Source organism: Talpa occidentalis, unplaced genomic scaffold (assembly GCF_014898055.3).
Source record: "Talpa occidentalis isolate TD23 unplaced genomic scaffold, MPIMG_talOcc4v2.1 talOcc4.14, whole genome shotgun sequence".
Lineage (NCBI taxonomy): Eukaryota > Metazoa > Chordata > Mammalia > Eulipotyphla > Talpidae > Talpa > Talpa occidentalis.
In genome coordinates this window covers 66,829,384-66,851,353 of record NW_023601433.1, presented here as the reverse complement: position 1 = coordinate 66,851,353, position 21,970 = coordinate 66,829,384, and the positions used below count along the sequence as shown (strand labels likewise).

General features: G+C 37.0%; 1 protein-coding gene across 11 annotated transcripts in view; it reads left to right on the top strand.

Annotated features, from left to right (window-relative positions):
* NEBL (nebulette) overlaps window positions 1-21,970 on the top strand; it is a 376,811-nt gene that overhangs the window by 314,243 nt on the left and 40,598 nt on the right. For 5 of the 11 annotated variants that reach the window (XM_054695118.1, XM_054695119.1, XM_054695122.1 and 2 more), the window contains 7 exons: window positions 518-631; window positions 6,088-6,192; window positions 8,201-8,308; window positions 13,885-13,995; window positions 16,964-17,074; window positions 19,272-19,382; window positions 19,552-19,662. The exons of 4 other annotated variants lie outside the window; for them this stretch is intronic. In XM_054695118.1, the coding sequence (XP_054551093.1) occupies window positions 518-631; window positions 6,088-6,192; window positions 8,201-8,308; window positions 13,885-13,995; window positions 16,964-17,074; window positions 19,272-19,382; window positions 19,552-19,662 (771 nt within the window). Of the gene's footprint in view, window positions 1-517; window positions 632-2,240; window positions 2,343-6,087; window positions 6,193-8,200; window positions 8,309-13,884; window positions 13,996-16,963; window positions 17,075-19,271; window positions 19,383-19,551; window positions 19,663-21,970 lie in introns of all 11 variants that reach the window. 2 more of the 11 variants (XM_037510690.2, XM_054695121.1) reach the window with 2 other exon arrangements.

Genomic DNA, 21,970 nt, shown 5'->3' with positions numbered 1-21,970 from the left:
GGAAAAAAAAAAATGGCTTTAAATAGGCCCAGGACATTTTAGAAAATGTAATTCCTAATAATGATTGTTTTGAACAAATGGAAAATGATGAGAAAACTCATGGTACAAGCTATGTCCTGTATTCAAAATAATTTCTTAGGAAAACTCATATTCTAATTCTGGGGCTCAACTTCCATTTCCTAAATTCAGTAAGCGTTAAGGGATTTGTGGTCTTAATTTCTAATTCTATAGGAATGCAGAAACGCAAACTGACATTTAGAAGTCCTGAGCTTTTAGTGCATAATTCTTGTTAATAGGGTTTGAGTTCATGCCTAATTGCATTTATGATCAATGTTCAAGTGGAGCTTGTTTTTTTAAACTTTTATGCCTAATTAAGTTTTATACAGGAGAAAATATAACAAATTTAAACTACTGTTTAAGGTAGCATTTATATGATCTAATGAAAATCAAATGTATTATTTTAGAAGCTTAAAGATTAATGTGCTATTTAGTATATCCTGTTTTTCTTCTATGGCAGATTAAATACAAAGAAAAATTTGGTAATGAAATGAAGGATAAGAAACATCATTACAATCCCCTTGAAAGTGCTTCTTTTAGGCAAAGTCAGCTTGCTACCGTACTGGCGAGTGATGTAAGTTACTTTGTGTCTTGTGACTTGTAATTCATAGAAAATTATTTTCATTATCTTTTGATTCTTGTTTTCTCAGAATTGGCTATGTTGTAATTACTGACTATTAATCAAGATCATGTAATTTCCAAGTAATTTTAGTTGGAAACACTGAGGCATATTTTCCCGGGGCTTTTTTTTTTTGAGAAAAATGTATTATTGTAATTTGCTATTAATTGTTACTGATTACTAATTTGTTAATAAGTAGGAATAGTATTGCCAATAAAACTATTATGTCTCATCAAGATCAAAAAGAGATTATAGCTTTGCAGACGAGTAGTATGTTGTACTGTCAATTAGTGGCTATGCCAATGGTTAACGCATGTCATTATGCCCACAATATTAGGCTTTTGTAAATTATTGCCTGCTATTTGGTGGCTTATCATAAAGAAAATTTCAGAAATTATACTTGTGATGCTTAACATTTCTTTTAAAATTTAAATTTAAAAAAATTGTCCCTCTGTCAATGCTGCAAAATATTTCATAGGAGTTGTTTTCATTTCGTGTTTTAAAAGATGATCAAGTTTCAGTTTACAAGGAAAGTTTCCTTAAATTAGAGTATAAAACAGAAGCAGGAAAAGACCAATTACTCTACCACAGTAGAAAGATGTATAGAATACCTTTCCAAGTATTGAAATGAACTATTGTTGACTGTTGCTTTGCTAGATCATTTAAACCCTTTCACGCCTGTCATATCCTTGGGACTTAGTCCATCTTACTTTAATTAATGTTTAGAAGATATTGTTAAACTTGTGCTCAATAACTTTGCTCCACCAAAACCAAAAATGAATGAAATGAATGTTTTTGTCTTTCAAGATCGTTGGGAATAGCAGAATAATTTCTTTTCATATTTGATTATTGTTGTCCATAAAATCCTAAAGAACACAGAGTTACGATGTATTTAAAGGAAACTAGAACATAATATTGAAAGCTCAGGGTTTACAATATTACCCGGATGGACTTCTCCACTTAACACCATAACATCATTTTTCTGTGCCTCAGTTTCTGCATCTGTAAAATGGAGATACTTCAAGTATCTTCCTACTGCAGTTGTGGAGATAACTGCTTAACACAGCTAAAGTGTTTAGAAAAGTGTTTGCCACATAGTAGGCGCATGATATTTTTCCTATTGTCAACATGCTAATATTACTACTAATATTATTATATTTCCAAAACAGTAAAAAAAAAAAAGTCTGTATGACAATAGGATGAAGAACACCAAAGCCCTAAAATCTCCATAAACACAATCGAAATACAGTAGTCATTTCTGAAAAAACTAAAGTGGTTGTTCTAATAACGTCTTCAAAGTAAAATTTCTGTTAAATTTGCATGATTCTGTGGCCACCCTTTCTGAATAAACGCTAATAGGAATTATCAAAATATTTTCAGGTCCTTGAAAAATAACTTTTTTACACATTCCGTAGTTAATGAGCACCATCTAGTGGCTACTTGTAGAACCCGTATGTCAATTTACCACTGCTTAGTACTTTCTGTGTTCAAAATAATGGCGATAATGCAAAAGGATAATATTTTCTTCTCCTAGATGGTATTTTGTTCCATGTTATTTTCATAGGTGAAGTACAAGAAAGACATGCAATATATGCATGATCCAGTTTCAGACCTCCCTAACTTGTTTTTAGAACATGCTTTGAAAACCAGCAAAATGCTCAGCGGAGTAAGTGGGTTGCTGGATGACAGCTGTGGCTGCGCTGGGGGCTCTGTGGTGCTTGCGCCTGCAGAGTTCGTGCGTTCGCCTGCTTCCTCCTGCGTCTGTGTGTCCCCCGCATCAGTGACTAACTTTTTGGAAAGTAGTGATCTGCTTTGCTGCAACCCCACACACCTGTCACATTCCCAGTGGGCTTCCTTCCAGCTCTTTAATGTCTCGAATACAAACTTTTTGTTGAATGGCTCCTTTACACCTTTCTTCCTATCCTTCCTTCCTTTATTGAAATCACTTAAGGTCCAGCTCTTAAATGAGAGATCTTTTATTATACTCAGTTCAGAGTAGAGTGTCTGGTATTTAAGAGGCTTCGGTATAAGAAAAAATTGTATTTTCTTGGAAAAAAAAATCCTGCGGGCATTTACATTGACGCCATATTCTCATGTCAGTCTTGTGAAGGTTTGTACTCCTTTCAACGCAGCTGGGGAGGGAGTTTCTCCAAGTCTTCATGAGAGAACTTGTGTACAGGCTGCCTGGTGTCCTGGCATTCCAGTGGAACTCATACAAGGTGCTGTTTCAAACAAACTCTGCACCCGGACCTTGACCTCACCACCTTCCCTTCCGATTCTGACATTCAGGATGCCCCATGGGCAACTCTAACGTGACCTTAAGTCATTTCTATGCTTATTTTAACAAGTATGCCTTCTCTCAAGATTACCCAAATCTGTTCAATATCTGCTTGGGTCCAGGTATAGTGTAGAAGCAAAAATATGCTGGGCAAGAAATGTGAAAAAATGAAGCCCGTTGTCTTTAGGAGATGTGGCTGTAGCCTTGAATCTAAAAAATCTGTAGTCAGGCTCAAAGTATTAAGTAATGAGCTACAGCCTCAGTTTAGGCTTAAAAATGCCTACCCTTGGCTTTGATAGATTGAAATTTTGTTTATTATTTTATAATCATCCTCTCTCCACTGCCACTGTCATCATTCTTGAAATGTGCTACACATGTAAGTCTTTCATACCCACAGTGCCTTTTTAATGAATTAACTTTACTCACTGGTCCTTGGAGGAAAATCAGTCTATCCTTCCTTCCAGTCTGTGGGGCAGAGAATGAAGGTTTGAGGGCTGATAGGCTCAAGCTGTCCTGCCATCTCCATGCTCCTTTCTACTCCTCTGCACACAGTCTTCTGTTCCTGGAGAGTCTGTTTCTGCTGCCAGTTTTCCTCCATGAATCCTAGGTAGCTTCTAAAGCCTTTGGCATCCAGTTTTGATCATTAGGGTGGCATTTGCCCTTGACAATGCCTCATCCATACTTGGGTTAAACTTCTTGAGGACATGAGGAGTCTAGTTGAAAATAAGTCAATTAAAGTATTTATAGTGCTAATTGAAAAATTAATACTTGGAAGAATGCATCTACTCTGAGGCAATATTTCTTTTAAAGAACATTGGCCTTTATTTTAACATAATGGTAAAAAATCATAGTTTAAGATAAATTATCTCTATCAACACTTCAACAGAGAAAATCCAGAAAAATATATAAAACTTATATATTACATTTATTTTAGAAACTCTTTATAAAGTTTAACCTTCATTTGCTAGATTATAGATCCCCCCTCCATAGAAAAATTGTTACTGAATGAATAATTCATAGGAGAGAACTTTCAAGGTTCAAAAAAGGTGTTACTCTGAACTATCCACTTATTAAATTTGTATGATGATCCATTGGCTCAAATTTATTGTATGTCAGAGTTATCTTTTAAATTTTAATGTAAAGAGAATTGAAATTTTGTTGATTTATAAAGGCAACTTAATTTAATTAAGATTGAACATAAGAATGCTTAATAAGAAGACATTCTGCCAAAATTACTGGTCAGTTTGTTATAAGTAGCTTTTTTTTTTCCAAAGGACCTCTAAATGTCTTTGGAATAATCCATTTATTTTTTTTAACATGTAGCTGTAGAGTAAAATGAGTGCCTTGTGAGTTTACACAGCCATAATGTATGATTAATTAAATTTCTGAGGGCACTTTTCTCCCTGGAAATAGCACTTCACTAGTTTTCAGTGTCTGCTATAACTTTGCATGAGTTAGTTATATAATGTGTGTTACTCTGTATAATTCCCACTAGGAGGCAACAGAGACTAAGAAACTTGGACAGACTAACAGTCTAAGAACAAGTATTGAAAATTTCTTTTGCAGATCTTAGTTTAAATAGGTTTTCTTTTTCTTTTGTAGTTTTTTATTTTAAAGAGGAGTTTCTGAAATTCTCTGTAGCTAAAATAGGTATTTCTGTTAGGGACAGTTCTTATTGATCTTTTCTCAGTATATTGATATTTTAGACATAATATGCTAGACTTGATGATTTCTAGGTTTTAACTCAGTAGTGGGATATATTCCAGCGTGTTAGAGTCAATTCATGATAATTTTATAAATATATATTAAAAATAACTTCTAATCAAATTATAAAGTCTCTAAGTACATGGTTATCCTTTGAGATTGTCTTTATATATATTTTAATTTAGCAGAAAAGCTAGAACTTAGAATTTACTCTGTTGTCAAGTTGTACTATGTGAACATTTTCATGAAGTTCCTGGGCATTCATTGCCTCACTTTTTTCTGGCTAGTTTTGGGGGACACAACACTAGTTTCTTATAGGCAGGAAGCACCTCTGAGGGGACCACTGAAACAGGGGTCCTTATGAAACAGGGGTTCTCAGGTGCAGGTCATTGGACCATCTACCCTTCCCATCCCGGCACTGGGCAGCATGTCCCAAGAGCCAAATGTCAAAGTTGTCATCATGGCCAACTCTCTCCCGCTCCCTTTCTGGTGCTACTTACTTCCCCACTCTACAGGAAATTGCCATTATTACTGAAACCCTCATTTGCCTAAAGCAACTGACTTTAGCTTAAATCTCTGTAGCCTTGAGTCTTTGTATTATCCATTATTTACCTCTTAACTTCTCTTCTTAATAGTGCAGAGTAACTAAGTCTTCAATTCCCAATGACAGAAGTCATGAAGCAGTTTTTGTCACCTATATTTTGCTTACCTGTTTTTTGTGTTTAGCGTCCCACAGTTGCCAAGTTTGTCAGCCTTATTCATTCTGGTCTGTATATCTAGACAGTAAATAATCTTAATCCAGTTTTTTCACCTTAAAAATTCAATTGATTTGTACCCAGTTTTCTTAGTTTCTCTTCCTGGCCCCTCCTACCCTCTCCTTTTATGACAATTACTTGAGGTATTTCTCACTGTCATTTTCCTTATGATCCGCAATCTTCCTCAGAGGTGAGCCTTTCCAGACAACTTTTTAGGTTTCGTGCCTCTGGCTTTCCTCTCCTCTGTTGTTTGTTCTTTTCTTTCCTTCTCTTCTTGTAGATGCTATTAAAACACATTCCCTTTGAAGTAGAAGACAAGTAAGAATCACCTTTATTTTGCTCAACTTGCCTATTCCTGCAGATCCCACCACTGGCTTCTCCATTGCCACTCCTTGAGTCCTGAGCAACATTTAGGTTGTGTTTACAGCTCACTGTCCCTGCTGCTCTGGAGTGTGTCGTATGCTCTTCACATTGACCACCCACAGCTGGTTTGTCCTGCATTCTCTGTTCATCTCAGTGTCAGAAATCTCCAAAGTGACCAGTGACTGCAAATGGGTTCTGATAACATCTCGGCAGCTTTTGTTGGCTTGTATTTCACTGTTTGCATCCCCGAGTATTAGTTGCACCAATCAGCCTCTTTTATTCTAAATTTATTTTCATATTCTCTGTTTTAGCGAGAGTACAAAAAGCATTTTGAGGAAAGCAAAGGAATGTATCATTTTGACGCGGATGCTGCCGAGCACCTGCACCATAAAGACAATGCCACGCTGCAGAGTCAGGTATGTGTCCTCCTGTGTGGGTCCTGTCACCTCTCACGGCCTGAGTCTGGACAGAGACTGTGCAGATGCTGAAAAGAATGAGCATCCTGAGCAGAGGAGCATTGCTTTGGAAAATCTTAAACACTTTTTTCTATTGCTTTGGGGAAAACTTGAATCATATTTCAGTATAAAGATATATATTTTTAAAGATTTATATATTTATGCATGTAGGAACTGGGGTACAGGCCAGAGGTGCTGGGGGTGGGGTGTGTGTGTGAGAGGATTCACCAGAGACAGAGTGGGAAACAGAACAGGTAGACTGACTAAAATACACGGCTGAGGGGAGCAGTGGGCAAGTCAGGAGAGGTCTGCTATGCCATGTGGGTAGCTCCTTGGCTGGGGATTGAACTCGTGCTGCAGTGGCTGCAGACAGTTTCATAGGCTGTGTCTTAACCCCTTGCACCACAAGGGAGGCCCTCAGTATAAAGATATTTTTATAATATAAAAGTTACTTTACACAATGTAAAACTTACAAGATAGAAGATAATTAAACTGATCAAATATCGTGATGATTTAAATTTTTATAGTCAACTGATTTGTCAGTTTCCAGCTACAAGGCTTATTATTACTCAATTCAATTATGTGTTATTAAAAAGGAAAAATTACAAGACTAGACTAACAGTTTCTTTCAATTGTGAAAAACCAGTGTATTATTTGACAGAAATTGAAAAAAGTATCTCCTATGCATAAAGTTGAAACTTATTTTTATTTTGAGTTTTAATAGTTGGCAAAAGATGTCATTTCCAGTTTCTGATAAACTAAAATGTCATATCATCCTTTTTTTATGTATCTAATGAAACATAAACTTAATAATGACTTGAAACCCACTTTTATGTATTTAAAAAAGTATGCAAACTAGCTCTTCTTAAGATTTGGAATTATACATTTTTTCTCTTTGCATTGTTACTTTCATTTCATTTTTCTCACAAAATTTTATTGTAATGTAGTATATTTACTAGACTTCAAACACCCTCATTGATCACTCAGTCACACTTCTCTGAAACAAAAATATGCCTCCAAATAGGAATTTTAAAATGTAGTATATTTTCTGCCATCACAAAGTTTTAAATATTGAAACTTTTCCTTTGGATCTAATTATTCAAATTATTGTTGTTATTATACAATTTAAGGAACAATTTCATAAATTATCAATGAAAATATATTTCTGAATGAAATAAATCATGAAGTTATCTGCAGCCTCTGCAGCATGAGTTCTATCCTCGGTGGGCCAGGGAGCTACCTACATGGCACAGCAGACCTCTCCTGTCTCACCCACTGCTCACCTCAGCAGTGTATTTCAGTCAGTCTGCTTGTTCTGTTCCCCACTCTGTCTCTGGTGAATCCTTGCATCCCCCTGCACCTCTGGCTTGTACCCTAGTTCTTGTATGCATAAATAAATAAATCTTTAACAAAAAAGAAAAATTCATGATATAATATTAAATAGTGCATAGTAAAACTGAAAGAAATAATATAAAAACTGCGTATTTTACTCTCTGTCTGTGGGAGAATTGAGCAATTCCAGAGAATTCTGTTCTCCTTTTCACAGAAAAATAGAGAATCAGACATGTTTTCTTTCTTGTTCATGATTTACTAATGGGCATTCAAAATAGTCACAGGGACTTCTCTCTCTCTGTGTCTCAGTTTCTGTATGTACATATGCTTATACCATGTATATATATGTTTATAAACCAACATATATGACATATATCTCTCAGCTAAATACAGAAATCCTAGAACAATATTATTCAGCAGTTCAATTTTTTTTTAATTCTTAAAAGTTTGTACTTATTACCTGTTTACTTTCTTTATATGTCATTAACCATAGGGAATCCAATGATCAACCTAAATGGCCAGAAAAATGTGATTTTTAGAAAATAGGATGATTAATTTTGGACACATATTTATTTGACTTTACTCATACAAGTGTTTGTGAGGTTTATATGCCTCTTATACTTTTTTTAAAATGAAGGTTAAATACAAAGAAGAATATGAGAAAAATAAGGGGAAATCAATGCTTGAATTTGTCGAGACACCATCTTATCAAACTTCAAAGGAGGCTCAGAAGATGCAGAGTGAGGTGGGTTCCTTTGATTTGTTATCCACCGTTTCATGAAAATTTGTCATTTTACAATTAAGAGAAATCAGTGAAATGGTTCAGAAGGTTTAGCAGGTCCGGAAGAAAACACCTGACTGGGAAGATTCAGGGAAGCTGCAATCTAAATAGGGGCAATTTCTTGTAAAATCAATTGGTTTTTTTTCCACCAATGTTTCCATTAATGTTTTTTAAGCACTTATTCTTTAATAGGTAATATGCTAAATTATTTTCTATATGTCAGCTTATTTAAGGACATCAGGCAGAAATCATGCCTAGATAGATAATGCATCCACTGAAATTAATTGTCTTACCTAAAGTTAAATGGTTGTTTTAGGACTGGATAAAAGTCATCAACATCTCCCTTTTTACTGTTAGTTTATTTAATTGATTGTCTCTCCCCTACTCCACCCAATAAACAGTGACATGGAATTTTTTAAACATTAAGCAAAGAGATCAGTTAAGAGTTTTCCCCCCATTTATGTACTTTATTCTCTACTTAAGACAATGCTAGTCACATCTAGTTAGTCCCCATACTGGTTTCCCTCTGATCCAGTAAGATTTCTTCTGTTTTTTTCTCCCCTACTATTTTGGGGGACTAATCATCAGACATAGAGGTTTTTTTTCCCTGCAGCCAATATCCAAATTCTGTGGGTACAACTGAGTCATGACTTCAAAGGAACAGAAATAATTAGCTTAGTATCATTTGGTTACAACTCCAGAGCTCTGCTCCATGCATGTTCAATAAGCAAGATCTTTGCTGTCCTCCCCCGCCCCCCCAAAAAAAATACTGAAAATAGGGAGAAGTGATAACTTCTGGACAAAAAGTCTGTCATAGGGATTTTTAAATGTATATGACATTTGTTGAAATGTTCGATTTTATCTTCTCAGGGAAAAGGAAGTCTATATTACTATAGTTTGTTGAATAATCACAATTGCTTAATACATTTTTCAAAAAAGAGAAGAGAAAATAACTACTTATTGTTTTTGTGCCTCATATTTTTTAAGCCAGTTTGATCAGGTAAATAGGTGAATATTTGACTAAATTAGCCATTTGTTTTAACTGAATTGACAAAGCTAGTAAATTTGGTTAAAGTTCAGAACTTCGCACAAAAATATATTTCATGGTATAACTATCTGGAAGACCTTTTGTCTTAGGTTGGACTGCTATAATACAGTACCTCAGACTGGGGGGCTTAAACAACAGATATGGTTTTCTCAGAGTTCTGGAGGCTGGAAGTCCAAGGTCAGGGTGGGAACATGGTTGGATTCTGATGAGAGCCTCTTCTGGGTTACGGTCATATCCCTATTTATCCTTAATGTGGCTGAGAACAGAGAGGGAAGCAGGCTCTCTCATTCCTCTTACAATGACACCAATCCAATTCATGAGCACTGCAAGCTCATAACCTCATCTAATTCTAACCACCCTCCAAAGGTCCTCCCTGCCCCCCCACCCCCCACCTAATATCATCACATTAAGGTTTCAACATGTGAAAACGTTTTCTGCATTTGGAGACTTTTTTGCCAAGTATTGCACAGACCCTTTACATTGCTGTATTGTTTTCCATTGCAGTGTGTACTTTTCTAGTGGGCTAGAGCCAACTTTCCAGCACTCCCATGTTTTAGTGGCATAATGTGGCTGTTGTCACTGACCTCTAGCCTAGAGAAAGGTTTCTACTTTTGTGATATGTTTTGGTGCTTTTGCTTAATGGCATCTCTGGAAGTTTAGGACTCTGAGTTGTTACATAAATTTGCACTAAGTCTTGGTGTTCAGTCACAGGAACAGGAACATCCATGTTGTGTACGCTTGTGTCATCCTGTCTCGTGGTTCTCTGATTTATTTCTATACTAGTTCATTTACTTTCATCTCGCCATCAAATCCTGGAACTCAGCATCTGTGATTCATATACACTAGTTCCTCATTTCTACATTGGAAGTGATGGTATTTTATGATTTTGAATTTTAGATCCTTGTGTCTCTTGGTGATCTCTTATCTACACCCAACTTAACTCTCTTACTCCTGTTAAGTGCACATAGATGACAATCCAGTTCCCGGACCATGTTTTTTCAATCATTGTATTCATGCCTGAGCTATGCCATTCACTGGAGCTTCAGATACACCTGTGAAAAGGAGCTGGTCTCCTCTTAGAGTGAAAGAAGTTAGGATGTGCTCCCAGCTTGTCTTTCTGCCAAGTGGGGAAACTGGGTCACCACCTCAGTTTGTTTTGAGTGTGGGTCTCACTGCACAGCCCTTGCCCCTGGTCCCCAAGCTGTCACGGACAGTCATACCTCCTCCTTTATTGAGAAGACCAGGACCTTTCTCAATGTCCCTCCTGGACTTTCTCAGTGTTCCTCCTCTCAGCCTGACGCTCTTCTTATTTTAGGGGATGTGCTAGCCTCTCTTGTCTTATTCACAGAGAGATACGTTCCCTCTTGTTTTCCTTTTCTTTGATCCTTTTTGTGCATTCTCTTCTGAATATCCCCTTCCAGAAATAAATAAATAAATAAATAAATAAATAAATAAATAAATAAATAAACAAACAAACAAATAATCCCTTTCCCTTCTTCTTTTTCCCTATTGTTGGAGGACTCAGATCCTTCTGTAGATAAGTCTCCAGGAAGGGTGTTTGCGCTGCGCATCTGCCCCTGCACCTTGTCCTTCCGTAGATGTGCAGTAGAGCTTGGGGTTTGCATTTTGATGTAGTTGGTCCAGCAACCAGACTTTGAGAAACACTGACTCAATGAAGGAAGCTAATATTTCCCCTAACTAAAATCATAGAACTCAGATGGATTTAAAAAAAGTCCAAAAATTATATAGATACCCACGTCTTATATAGTTGGTAGACAAAATTGACTTAATTATCTTTACATGAAGCTCAAAGTTGATTATTTTCTAATGTAGTTTGACCCTCCAAAGAGAAAAAAGTCCCCCAAAACAAATTTCACTGTGCAGATGACAGGGACTTTAAAGATAGCCCCAGCACTGAAGAAGTACAGTACTTCCCATGTAAGCACGCTTCCTTGTACAGACTTTGATAGTCTGATAACTAGTATTTTGTTTTACTGTTGCTGTGACTACACAACACAAAAGGAAAATAAAATGTCGACACCTAAAAAGAAAACCAGTTAAATGAATTAATTAATGGCTTTTAGTTGGTTGTTTTGATATCAAGTATAAATTGCTTTAATGTTTACACATCTGATGTATTTATGTGCTGTAGAATTAGGGCTCTATGGATATTTTGTTAATGTTGGCTTTCAGTTTTTGCTATTCTGATTTCTAGTATTTTCACCAGGGAGGAATTATCCTATGCAGAGGCTGAGACATATTTTCCCTTTAATTATAGCCATTGGCTATTAGATTTTTAAAGCTCAGCAATTATGTTTCTGCTCAGCAGGGCTTGAGAAAAGAGAAATCTTCCAACAGAAAATAGATTTGGACAAATTTATTCTATAATAGCTAGAAAGATAATATGTCTAAAAATCTTACTTAGTTTGCTGTGAAAGATGTCTTTAAACTCCAGACCAATGAAGTAGCTATAAAGACAGATGTCTTCGAGATGGTTTTTATTCTTAAGAGGTAAGCTTGACCATGAATTTCTTGAGGGGCCTCTTACATGTGAAACTAAGCATTTATGATCTTAGGAAAAGATCTAATTTTTTTTTTGTAGCCTATAATCATGTTTCTCTCACTTTCTTCTAATGCCAGACATAGGTTGAATCAGTGTGTTTTCTAGAAGATAGCTCTAAACCTGACTTTGAAAAGTTCTTTGTGTACTGATTCCTACATGTCGCACTCCTAACAAAAAACACACTGAAGTTTTATTCCCCCTTATACATTGACCACTTCTAGTCATAACTGACCTTTCTTAATTACTTCCTTCAATAAAATAATTTTTTTTCAGAGGAGGAGAGCTCCTGGAAATGAAATGTCTGATATAAATAAAGAAATACACATATACTTATATTTCACTTTTTTGAAAAGTCTTTTTGTTTTGATCAGGAAACACCTTAGATTCAGCCTTAAGGCTTTATTATCTCTGCTCCACATTAAGGTGAGGACAAGTTCTTGTCATTCTTCCTTGGTGTATCTGTAATTCTTTTAATTCAGAATGTTCTCAGTGTAACTTCTTAAATATATAGTTTTGTTAGGTTTTAGTACTTACAGAACAATTGTTGTGGCCTTTTCTCATGGCTATTCCTATATTATTTGTTAAAAAGCTGTGTGTAACATAAATGTGGTAAGGGACAACTTTTATTCTCCATCATGGTTTGGAGAATTTCTTTATAAAATTATTTGTTTCCATGGTGAGTATGTGATGAATAGAGAAATAGCTTTTCATTTTGTATTAATAGCAAGCTCATACAGAATTTACTTTAATATGTTTGTGATACAATTTGAATTAAATATTTAGCTGGTAAAATCTGGACCGTTGTTTGGTAAATATTTGACATATTTTTATTATTTAGAGTGACTATCTTTATAGTCATGAAGTACACACTGTTATTGATCTTCAGACATGTAGTTGGAATGCCAGAATTTAGACACTCACAGGTGGAGGGTGACAGAGAATGTCAAAGGGCCAGTGGGGTGTGGATTTAGGCCATCCACAATTACTGCCATCATCTTTCATTTCTTTTTTTTTTTTAAATAAAGATTTACTTTATTTATTTATGCATACAAGAACTGGGGTGTAGGCCAGAAGTGTGGGGCGGGGGTGGTGGTGATGAGAGAATTCACCAGAGACAGAGTGGAGAGCAGAACAGGCAGATCTACTGAAATACACTGCTGAGTGGAGCAGTGGATGAGACAGGAGAGGTCTACTGCACCATGTGGGTCAGCTCCCTGGTCACCATGTGGGTCAAAGTCATGCTGCAGAGGCTGCAGATAGCTTCATAGTGCTGAGAATTAACCTCTTGCACCACCAGGGAGGCCCATCTTTCATTTGTTTTTGTGATCTCTTACCTGAAGAACCATTGATAGGTTCAAGATAAATTCTCCTCTCAGTGTAACTGGATTCATCTCATAAGTGCCAAAATCATTGTTGGAAAATCTTTGACTTCCCTTCCAGATTGCATTACATTTTAGAAATGGTCTTGCCTGAATTCACAAAAGACTGAGAGAGGGATGAGGATATGAACAGACATGATCTTTGGTTTGAATGGACTTCCATGCCATCAGGTTTTCTTCAAGTGAATGATATAATTTGAGTGAACTAGTGAGGTGATGCAGTTATTGATGTTATTGGTGATGCAGATCAATGTTATTGGTTTTCTTCCCCATGAGGGCTAACGTCAAACAATAACGTACCATTGAGATACTATACATACTTATTCACAATTCTTCCCCAGAACACATGGTACTTGAGGACCTTGCTTTTGTTTGGTAGAATTCTAAAATTTATGATAAAGTTGGAGTTATTTTCCTGGTGATAAGAACACTCTGAAGTGGTAGAATAATACAAGAAAAATATCGGTTTTGTTCTAGGAACTCATTTTGATATCTTTTCATCAGTCACTAATATTTTCTAAATTAAAATTTATGTGTTCTTATTTAACAGAAAGTTTACAGAGAGGATTATGAAAATGAGATTAAAGGAAGGTCATCACTGGATTTAGACAAAACTCCGGAATTTTTACATGTAAAATACATCACCAACCTTCTAAAGGAGGTAAGATGCTACTTTTTACTATTAAATATCAGAAAAGAAAACTTAAGAAATAACCCGGAGAATATTTGCTTAGTAATCCATTACTAATTCAGGGATTGAGATATTTATCCATTACTCTTTCCCTCACTTTGACCTTTACTAATAAAGTTTTTCGGTTTTATTGAAAACAGGAAAAACTGGGTTAGCATTTCCACTTAGAGACACAGGAAGAAATTAACAGGATTTCCTAGAAACACTTGAAAAATATCTTGTGTTTGGGTTGTAGCTTAGAAACTCCATAAATACCTATAGCTTTATGGCAGATTGAAAAAAACCTTTGAATATGAGTGAGGCAAGCTTTCCTGCAGCGTTCTTGTCACATCTGACATTGGAAACGAGGTGCTCGTGTGTCAAGGTCTGAATCAATAACACATTATTTATAAGTGGTGTGTGTTCTAAGTAGGGAAATATACATTTATCATATAGAACATAAGAGCTCATGTTCATTGTCCATTGTTGTTTCAGCAGGAATCCCACCTCCCATCCCCAAGTTAGTGGTCAGTTTTGGCTCACAATTAATAAATTTGTTGAACATGAAGGTCCTCAAAACTAACAATTAAAAATACCATGCTCAGGGCCTCCCCAGTGACAAAGGGGTTAAAATCTCAGTACTATCAAGCTATCACCAGCAACTGCAGGATGAGTTGGATGTCTTGCTTCTCCTGTCTTGCCTGCTGCTCCACTCAGCAGTGTATTTTAGTAGATCTGCCTGTTCTGCTCCCCACTCTGTTGCTGGTGAATCCTCTCACCCCTCTTGCCCCAGCCCCCCACACCTCTGGCCTACACCCCAGTTCTTATATGCATAAATAAATAATATAAATAAAAAAAAACTTGTTGAACATTAAGGTCCTCAAAGCTAACAATTAAAAATACCATGCTTAGTCCATCATTTTAAAAGGTTGTTTTCTGTTTTTGTTTTTAAGTGGCTAAGAACTAACTTACAGCTCTTTCAGCTCTCCGTTTTAATAGATTTTCTTTATCTTAAGGGGAAGTGTTAGAGGAATCCATTTCACTCTAAATTTTGATCTGAAGAAAGTATTCCTGAAAGGAATATCTTAAGCCAGTGAAATAAATAGAGTATAATTACCTCTCTAGAGGTATATCCGCCAAATGCCAATTGGCTTTTACCATTTACCTGCTTCTAGAAATTGATTGTGACTCATTGGTGTATGTTGGGCTGAAATAGGCATAATACTTTTTATCTAATAGTTTTCTTTAGATAGTTTTCTTACTGCCCCATCTTTTCCCACTTGTAGTTCCTATAATTTTTTTTGTAAGCTAATCAAATGGTAATTTCCTACTATTATTGCTTCCAATTAAAAAATAGGCACTATTTATATAGATTTTTTGAAGGGTATAAACAAATTTATCATTAATACCCAAATGACAATGTAAGATCTATTTTGAGATCTATAAATGACTTTATTATACATACTGTTGCCTTTTTCTTTTATTTCTCTTTTTAACTTACTGATTCAGAACGTTTCAGCATAGGAAAAGCCCAGAAGACTATGATTAAAAACCTTTTAATTAAGTTACAGAGATGTCTAATTTTAAAAGGGAATCTTTGTGATAATGAAATTGTAACTCCCCTTTCTAAATGTAGGCTTTTAGCTTTAAGATGACTTTGTATTCTTATGTTTTTCTACATTTATGTTGCCTTTTATAATTTTCAAAAATACCCTTTTATGCTTCATTTCATTTGATTTTCCTCCATTGCCCTTTGACCTTGGTAGAACGGGTATTTTTATTTTCATTTTGCCAGTGTGGAAATCAAGGCTGTGTTACTTAAAGTCTTCCTGAAGGTCACATGACAAAGAAGTGAAATAATTGACTTTCATTCAGGTCATTTGGCTCTTTTCAAAATTACATGCAGGTCATTACAATGTCTTGTAGGCTATTAGTTAAGCAGAGGACCAGTTAATTTAATTATACTGGATAAAGAAGAAAATAATATCAAACGAACCCTAGAATTGACTGGATTGTGATTGCTTATCATTAAAGGAAGTTTCATTTTTCATCTAGTAAGTTAGACATAACTCTAACTTAGTTGGAGTAAAATATGATTGTTTTCATAATCCAAGTAGTGTGAAAATAAAAAATTCATTAGCACAAAGAAACTTCTGTTGTATATAAGTACTTATAAAACATTTGGTAAAATAGGTAAAATTCAAACATGCTATCAGTCAAAAATTATTTCCCTTTGCAAAACATTTTTTTAAACTTGGCTACATCCATTTTTATAGTTTATAAATGATTTTTGCAATTTTCCATTGTTTTCAACTATGTTCTTTTAATGATTCATATTTTGTAGATCATTTTCAAAGATATACTTCAAATAATAAGAGGCATGTATTCCTAAGATATTTCTGACCTTTGAAAGAGAAGTAATCATGGGCCTCCCCAGTGGTGCAGGGGGTTGAGCACAGTGCTGTGAAGCTGTCCGCAGCCTCAGCAGCACCGGTTCGATTCCCGGCCGGCCAGGGAGATTCCCACATGGCGTGGCAGACCTCTTCTGTCTCACCTGCTGCTCCCCTCAGCAGTGCTCTTGGTCTGTCTGCCTGTTCTTTCCCTGCTCTGTCTCTGGTGAATCCTCTCACCCTCCCACACCTCTGGCCTGTACCCCAGCTATTGTATAAATAAAAAATAAATCTTAAAGAAAGGGAAGTAATCATTTTTAAATGTTGTACCATTATGGTACCAAAATATATTGGAAGAAAGGAAGAAAGAGAAAAATATGAGATATTGGAAGCCACCCTGACATGAATAAAAGAAAAACTGAAATCTCTGTAGAAAATAAATGGCATGAATAGTCAGAGTTCTTTCTGGAAATATTTTCTCCTTTCTGTGGTTTTTATAGAACATATAAAACAGCATATCAGTAAGTGCTTCCCAGTAAATTTTGAACTGTAATATTCTTGTCTCATAGAAAGAATATAAAAAAGATTTGGAAAATGAAATAAAAGGGAAAGGGATGGATCTTAATTCAGAAGTTCTTGATATTCAAAGAGCAAAACGGGCATCTGAAATGGCTAGTGAGGTGAGTATATTTATTTAACAACTGAGAATATATTTTCAGCTGATTTTCTCTTCAGCAAATCTTTCTCAAAGAGTGTATATGTTCTACAAACTTTACGTGTAAATGATAATAAGCAGCTATATTCAAGTAATCTTTTTTCAATCAATGCATTTTTAAAAATGATTCTCTCTGCCTCCTTTCTATGTGGAAATGATCATTTTAGAGAAAAATCCGTTTCTCTCTCTTCTGGCAGAAAATTTCGTGATTTTTTTTCAAGGAATTAGCTCTGAATTTTCGATTTATACATTTTGGACAGGTTGATTTTCATTACCTCCCCTGTCACAATATATATTTTTAATTCTATTAAAATATTTTAAAAATGTTCCCTTTAATTATTAAAGAAGAATATGTACAGGCTGAACATACTTTTTTTTTTTTGGTAAAAACACAAGTTAGAATACTTACATGTCAGACACTGTTAAATGACATAGGGTGTTAAGTAAACAAATGTGGGACCGTGAGAAACAAACCAGAGCACCAGCACATTGCACTCCAGACCCCAGCACAATGATGGGGGTCACATGTGGACCCAGGATTCAGGTTGATCCAGTAATATTCCAATGTTGGACCTTGATTGAAACTATATATAAGAAAATAGGTGCTCACATTCCACTGGGTTTACTGGGGTGCTGGTTAAGGGGTGGTGCTTGCTTATCCCAAGGCAGATTAGAGGAGGCTTCAGTGAAGCTTCTGAGAACTACAATGTGACCCTTTCAGTTAAGAAATGCTGGTGGAGGGCCTCCCCAGTGGCGCAGCGGTTGAGCGCTGGGTTGCGAAGCTGCCCGCGGCCTCTGCGGCGCCGGTTCGATCCCCGGCTGCTCCCCGGCCACCAGAGGAGGGTCCCACATGGCGCGCAGACCTCTCCTGCTGCCCGCTGCTCCCCTCAGCAGTGAACTTCGGTCCTTCTGCCTGCTCTGCTCCCCGCTCTGCCTCTGGTGAATTCTCTCACCCTCCCGCGCTTCTGACTGTACCCAGTGCATGTATAAACAAAACAAACAAACCAGCAAACAAATAAATAAAAGCATGCCTCTATTAAAAAAAAAAAAAAAAAAAAAAAGAAATGCTGGTGGAGATCTGACCCCACTGAGGAAAGCCGGAGGGTGGCAGGCAGCTGATTATCTGCCAGGAGAGTCACTGGTATGCTGGAATCTCCCTACATCCTTAGGGTTAGGTTCTGCCAGGGGGATGGGAATGACATAATTGGGTTAGACAAATAAACCTGGCGTGGCTTAGGATTCTTGACCAATAAGGATTCCATTAAAAATGGCAGTGGGATGGAGGAGGAGATGCATACTGAACAGGCACTTGCAAAGCTCTTTTCAATTGGCCCCTAATTTTGTTCTCTTCCTGAGAGATAGTCATTGTCATTAACGTGTTGTACAGCCTTTCAGGGCTGTTTTTATGTATTTTTGGGTAAACATGTACTTCTATACCCATAGACTTAAAAAAAACTTAAATATCACATTTTTTCTGTGCTTGCTTTTCTCGCTTAATATCATAGACCCTTTCCCATGTTACTTTATACAGTTCCTACAGAAAAATGACATGTTCTATTACATAAATATGAGTATGCAACCATATCCCTCTTGTCTGATAAGCATTACCACATGGAAGTCGTACGTAAAATGCACAAAAACAGAAATCTCAACATTCCATGCTCAAACCAAAATCCTTACTATCCCCCTATTTTTCCTCCCCCTTTTTACCGCTTTCTCAAATGAAATCCCAGAAGTCACTTAGATTCTTCTTGTCAGCAAATTTTATTGACTCCAACCCACAATGGTTTCCTAAATCCATCTACTTCTCCCCACCCTCGTCCAGGCTGCCATCTCTGTGACCTGGATCATTGTGATAGCTTGCCAGAACAACCCTTGCAGAATTAAATGTCTATGTAGAATCCATAATCTTTGCTCTGGTGTTCGAATCCCCCTCTGTGAACAGACCATGCCTGTCCTCATTCTATACCCTTCTTATGTCCAGGCTGCCCACCACAGGCGTTAGGGTCTCTGTCCAGCTCTGTTCTCTTCCATTAAGTCCTTCCCCTGGTCTTTGCAACGTTGGATCTTTTTGTGCTTTTTTCTTTATCATTAATTTCTTAGATTGATGTCACTGTTTCAAATTATTATAGAGCCTTAATTGCATGTTTTATTTTCTATAGAAAGACTATAAAAAAGATCTGGAGACAGAGATTAAAGGGAGAGGCATGCAGGTGAGCGCAGACACTTTAGAGATCCAGCGAGCTAAGAGAGCCTCCGAAATGGCCAGCCAGGTAAGAATGTAATGGGTTACCAAGTTTGAAACAAACATTTGAGAAATTGTATGTGGAAAAAATATAAATGGCATTTCCACATGAGTGGTTTTGAGATTCAAACACATAACTATAAACATTCCTATGGAAAGTTGAGCAAGACTCTGATGATTATTTCCTGTTCCTTTAGAAAGAATATAAGAAAGATCTAGAAAATGAAATCAAAGGGAAAGGAATGCAAATGAGTATGGATATCCCAGATATGCTTCGAGCCAAGAGAGCGTCTGAAATCTACAGTGAGGTTGGTAGAGAATAAAGTTGCTCAGAATTATTTATTCTAATAGACTGTCACCATGTGCGCTGTGTCTGACATAGATTTTCAGGGGCCATGTTGGTGTGTTGTATTTAAAGTCAGTTCACTGTGTTGTAAAGGAACCATTTGCTAAACTTGGCTAATCTCACTAATGAAGAGACAACTGCTATAATTCTATTCAACAAACATTGAGTGCCTGAGCCACCCCCCACCCCCATGCCCGCCTTTGAGTCCAGACATTTTGACTTTTTTTTTTTTTAACTATTGCACACTTGACTGTAATGCTCACACTACAGAAAAAAAGATTTCAAAATAAGTTGTCTCTTACCCGCTTCATAGTTAACATCATTAAAATAAGCAAGCCCAATTAATATTAAGAGCAGATAAAACTGCACAAGATATAAGGTGAAATTGAATATTAAGTAAAAATTAAGACAAAAACTAAGTTTTCTTGGTAAAATTTAATTCGCCAAGTATATCTATTACCTATCTATCCAGAAAAACTGGATATTGGACAAATGATTGATGGAGGACAAGAATAGAAAAACTGGAAAGGAGGCCACACAAGACTAAAACCTGACTCACACCAGGAGGTGTGGGTCAAGGGGAATAACATGACCATTAACCCAGCTGTAGAGGTCATGACCCTTAGGCACCAGTGCCTTATCACAAGGCATGAGACCCTAGCAGGGTCAGAGACTGCTAAAGGGAGTGGAGCACAGGCCTAAGGGTAGAGATACAGAGATTGGGCCCACCTTGGAATCTCTGATCCCTTTCAGTTTTGCCTGTTATCCAACATCAGCTACAAGCAGCCACTCCATGGAGGAGTGACCCCTCCCAAAGAGAAAAGGACTATATCAGTGCAGTCTCTGCACAGGCTGGGGGCAGCACTCCCACTGCCCACCTGTGACTATGCAGGTGCCTCTTTCCATCAATTCTCTCCCTCTGCAGGGCAGCAGCCTCCTGCCTGCCCATGACCTGTCCCATGCTGGGACTTCTCTTCCCTGACCTCTCTCAGCGGAGGCAGCTCTCCTCAAGGCCGCCTGCCTGCAACCATGCAGGCCTCTTAGCAAAACCTTTCCCTTTCCCTAATAAACCTGCTCTTTAAATATAACTTATGTCTCAGTCTCATGGAGAAACTCGCCTGGGGAACTCACCGCGGGCCGCTGAAATGGGAGCTCTGGTGAAACCTTTCCCAGAGTGAACCCAAGAACCCCACAACTCCACAAAACGACATCATGATGACCACAAAAGAAAATATTTAATGGAAGAAGTTATTAATAAAATCTGATTTGGGCAAAAGTATTCACTAGAGAATAATTGCTTTGCTGTAACATTTTCATTGAAAAGAATGAAAACCTATGGAAAAATATAAAGGGAATGACTTTTTAATTTCATAGAAAACTGATCAAAGAATTAAATTTTATTAATGGGGCTTATGTTGAAAATAATTTTAACAGAGATTGACCAGATCAAAGATTTATTAAAATTCCATTTAAAACATAAGCAAGTCCCCTAAGCATTCCCTGGTTTAAAAGGAGAGTGTCAAGAAGGCAGAGTTAAAATGTCAAAGGAGTTGAATGCTTCTCAGTCTCCTTAGATGACCAGGCAGTAGAATTGTCCTGCAGTGTGTTTTCATTTCTCCTTGGGTGTTACACGATGACACATGAACTTGATAAAGTTGACACTAATTATATTAGCTGAACTAAAACCCTAGTTAAATAAGTAAAATGAGTAAATGACCATTTGAGTCAATGGAGAAAAATTACTGTCTCAACAGTTCCAAGTTCATGTGTTCATTCATTCAGCCAGTACTTCCTGACTATCTGCAAAACTATACATAAAATTAGAAATTAGTCATACCTTTGCCCTCAGGGAGCTACAGGCTAATTGCGCAAAAAGAGTATTTTAAACTGATGTCATTTTTGGAGTTGTTGGGTTCAGAGCATAGGGTCCTTGGGTTCACTCTGGGAAAGCTTTCACCAGAGTTCCCCTTTCACCAGCACTGGCAAGTTCCCAGGCAAGTTTCTCAATGACACAGCGATGTTAGTTATATCCAGAAGGGCAGGTTTATTATAAAAGGGAGACCAGAATAAAGGACTAAATGGACAGAAAGGGCTGCCCCGAAAGGGACAGGTTTGCTAAGAGAGAGACCTGTGTGGTTGCAGGCAAGCAGGCCTTGAGGAGAGCTGCCCCTGCTGAGGGAGGTCAGTGAAGAGACGCCCCGGCATGGTACAGGTCACAGGCAGGCAGAAAGGCTGCTGCCCTGCAGAGGGACAGAGAGTTGGCCAAAAGG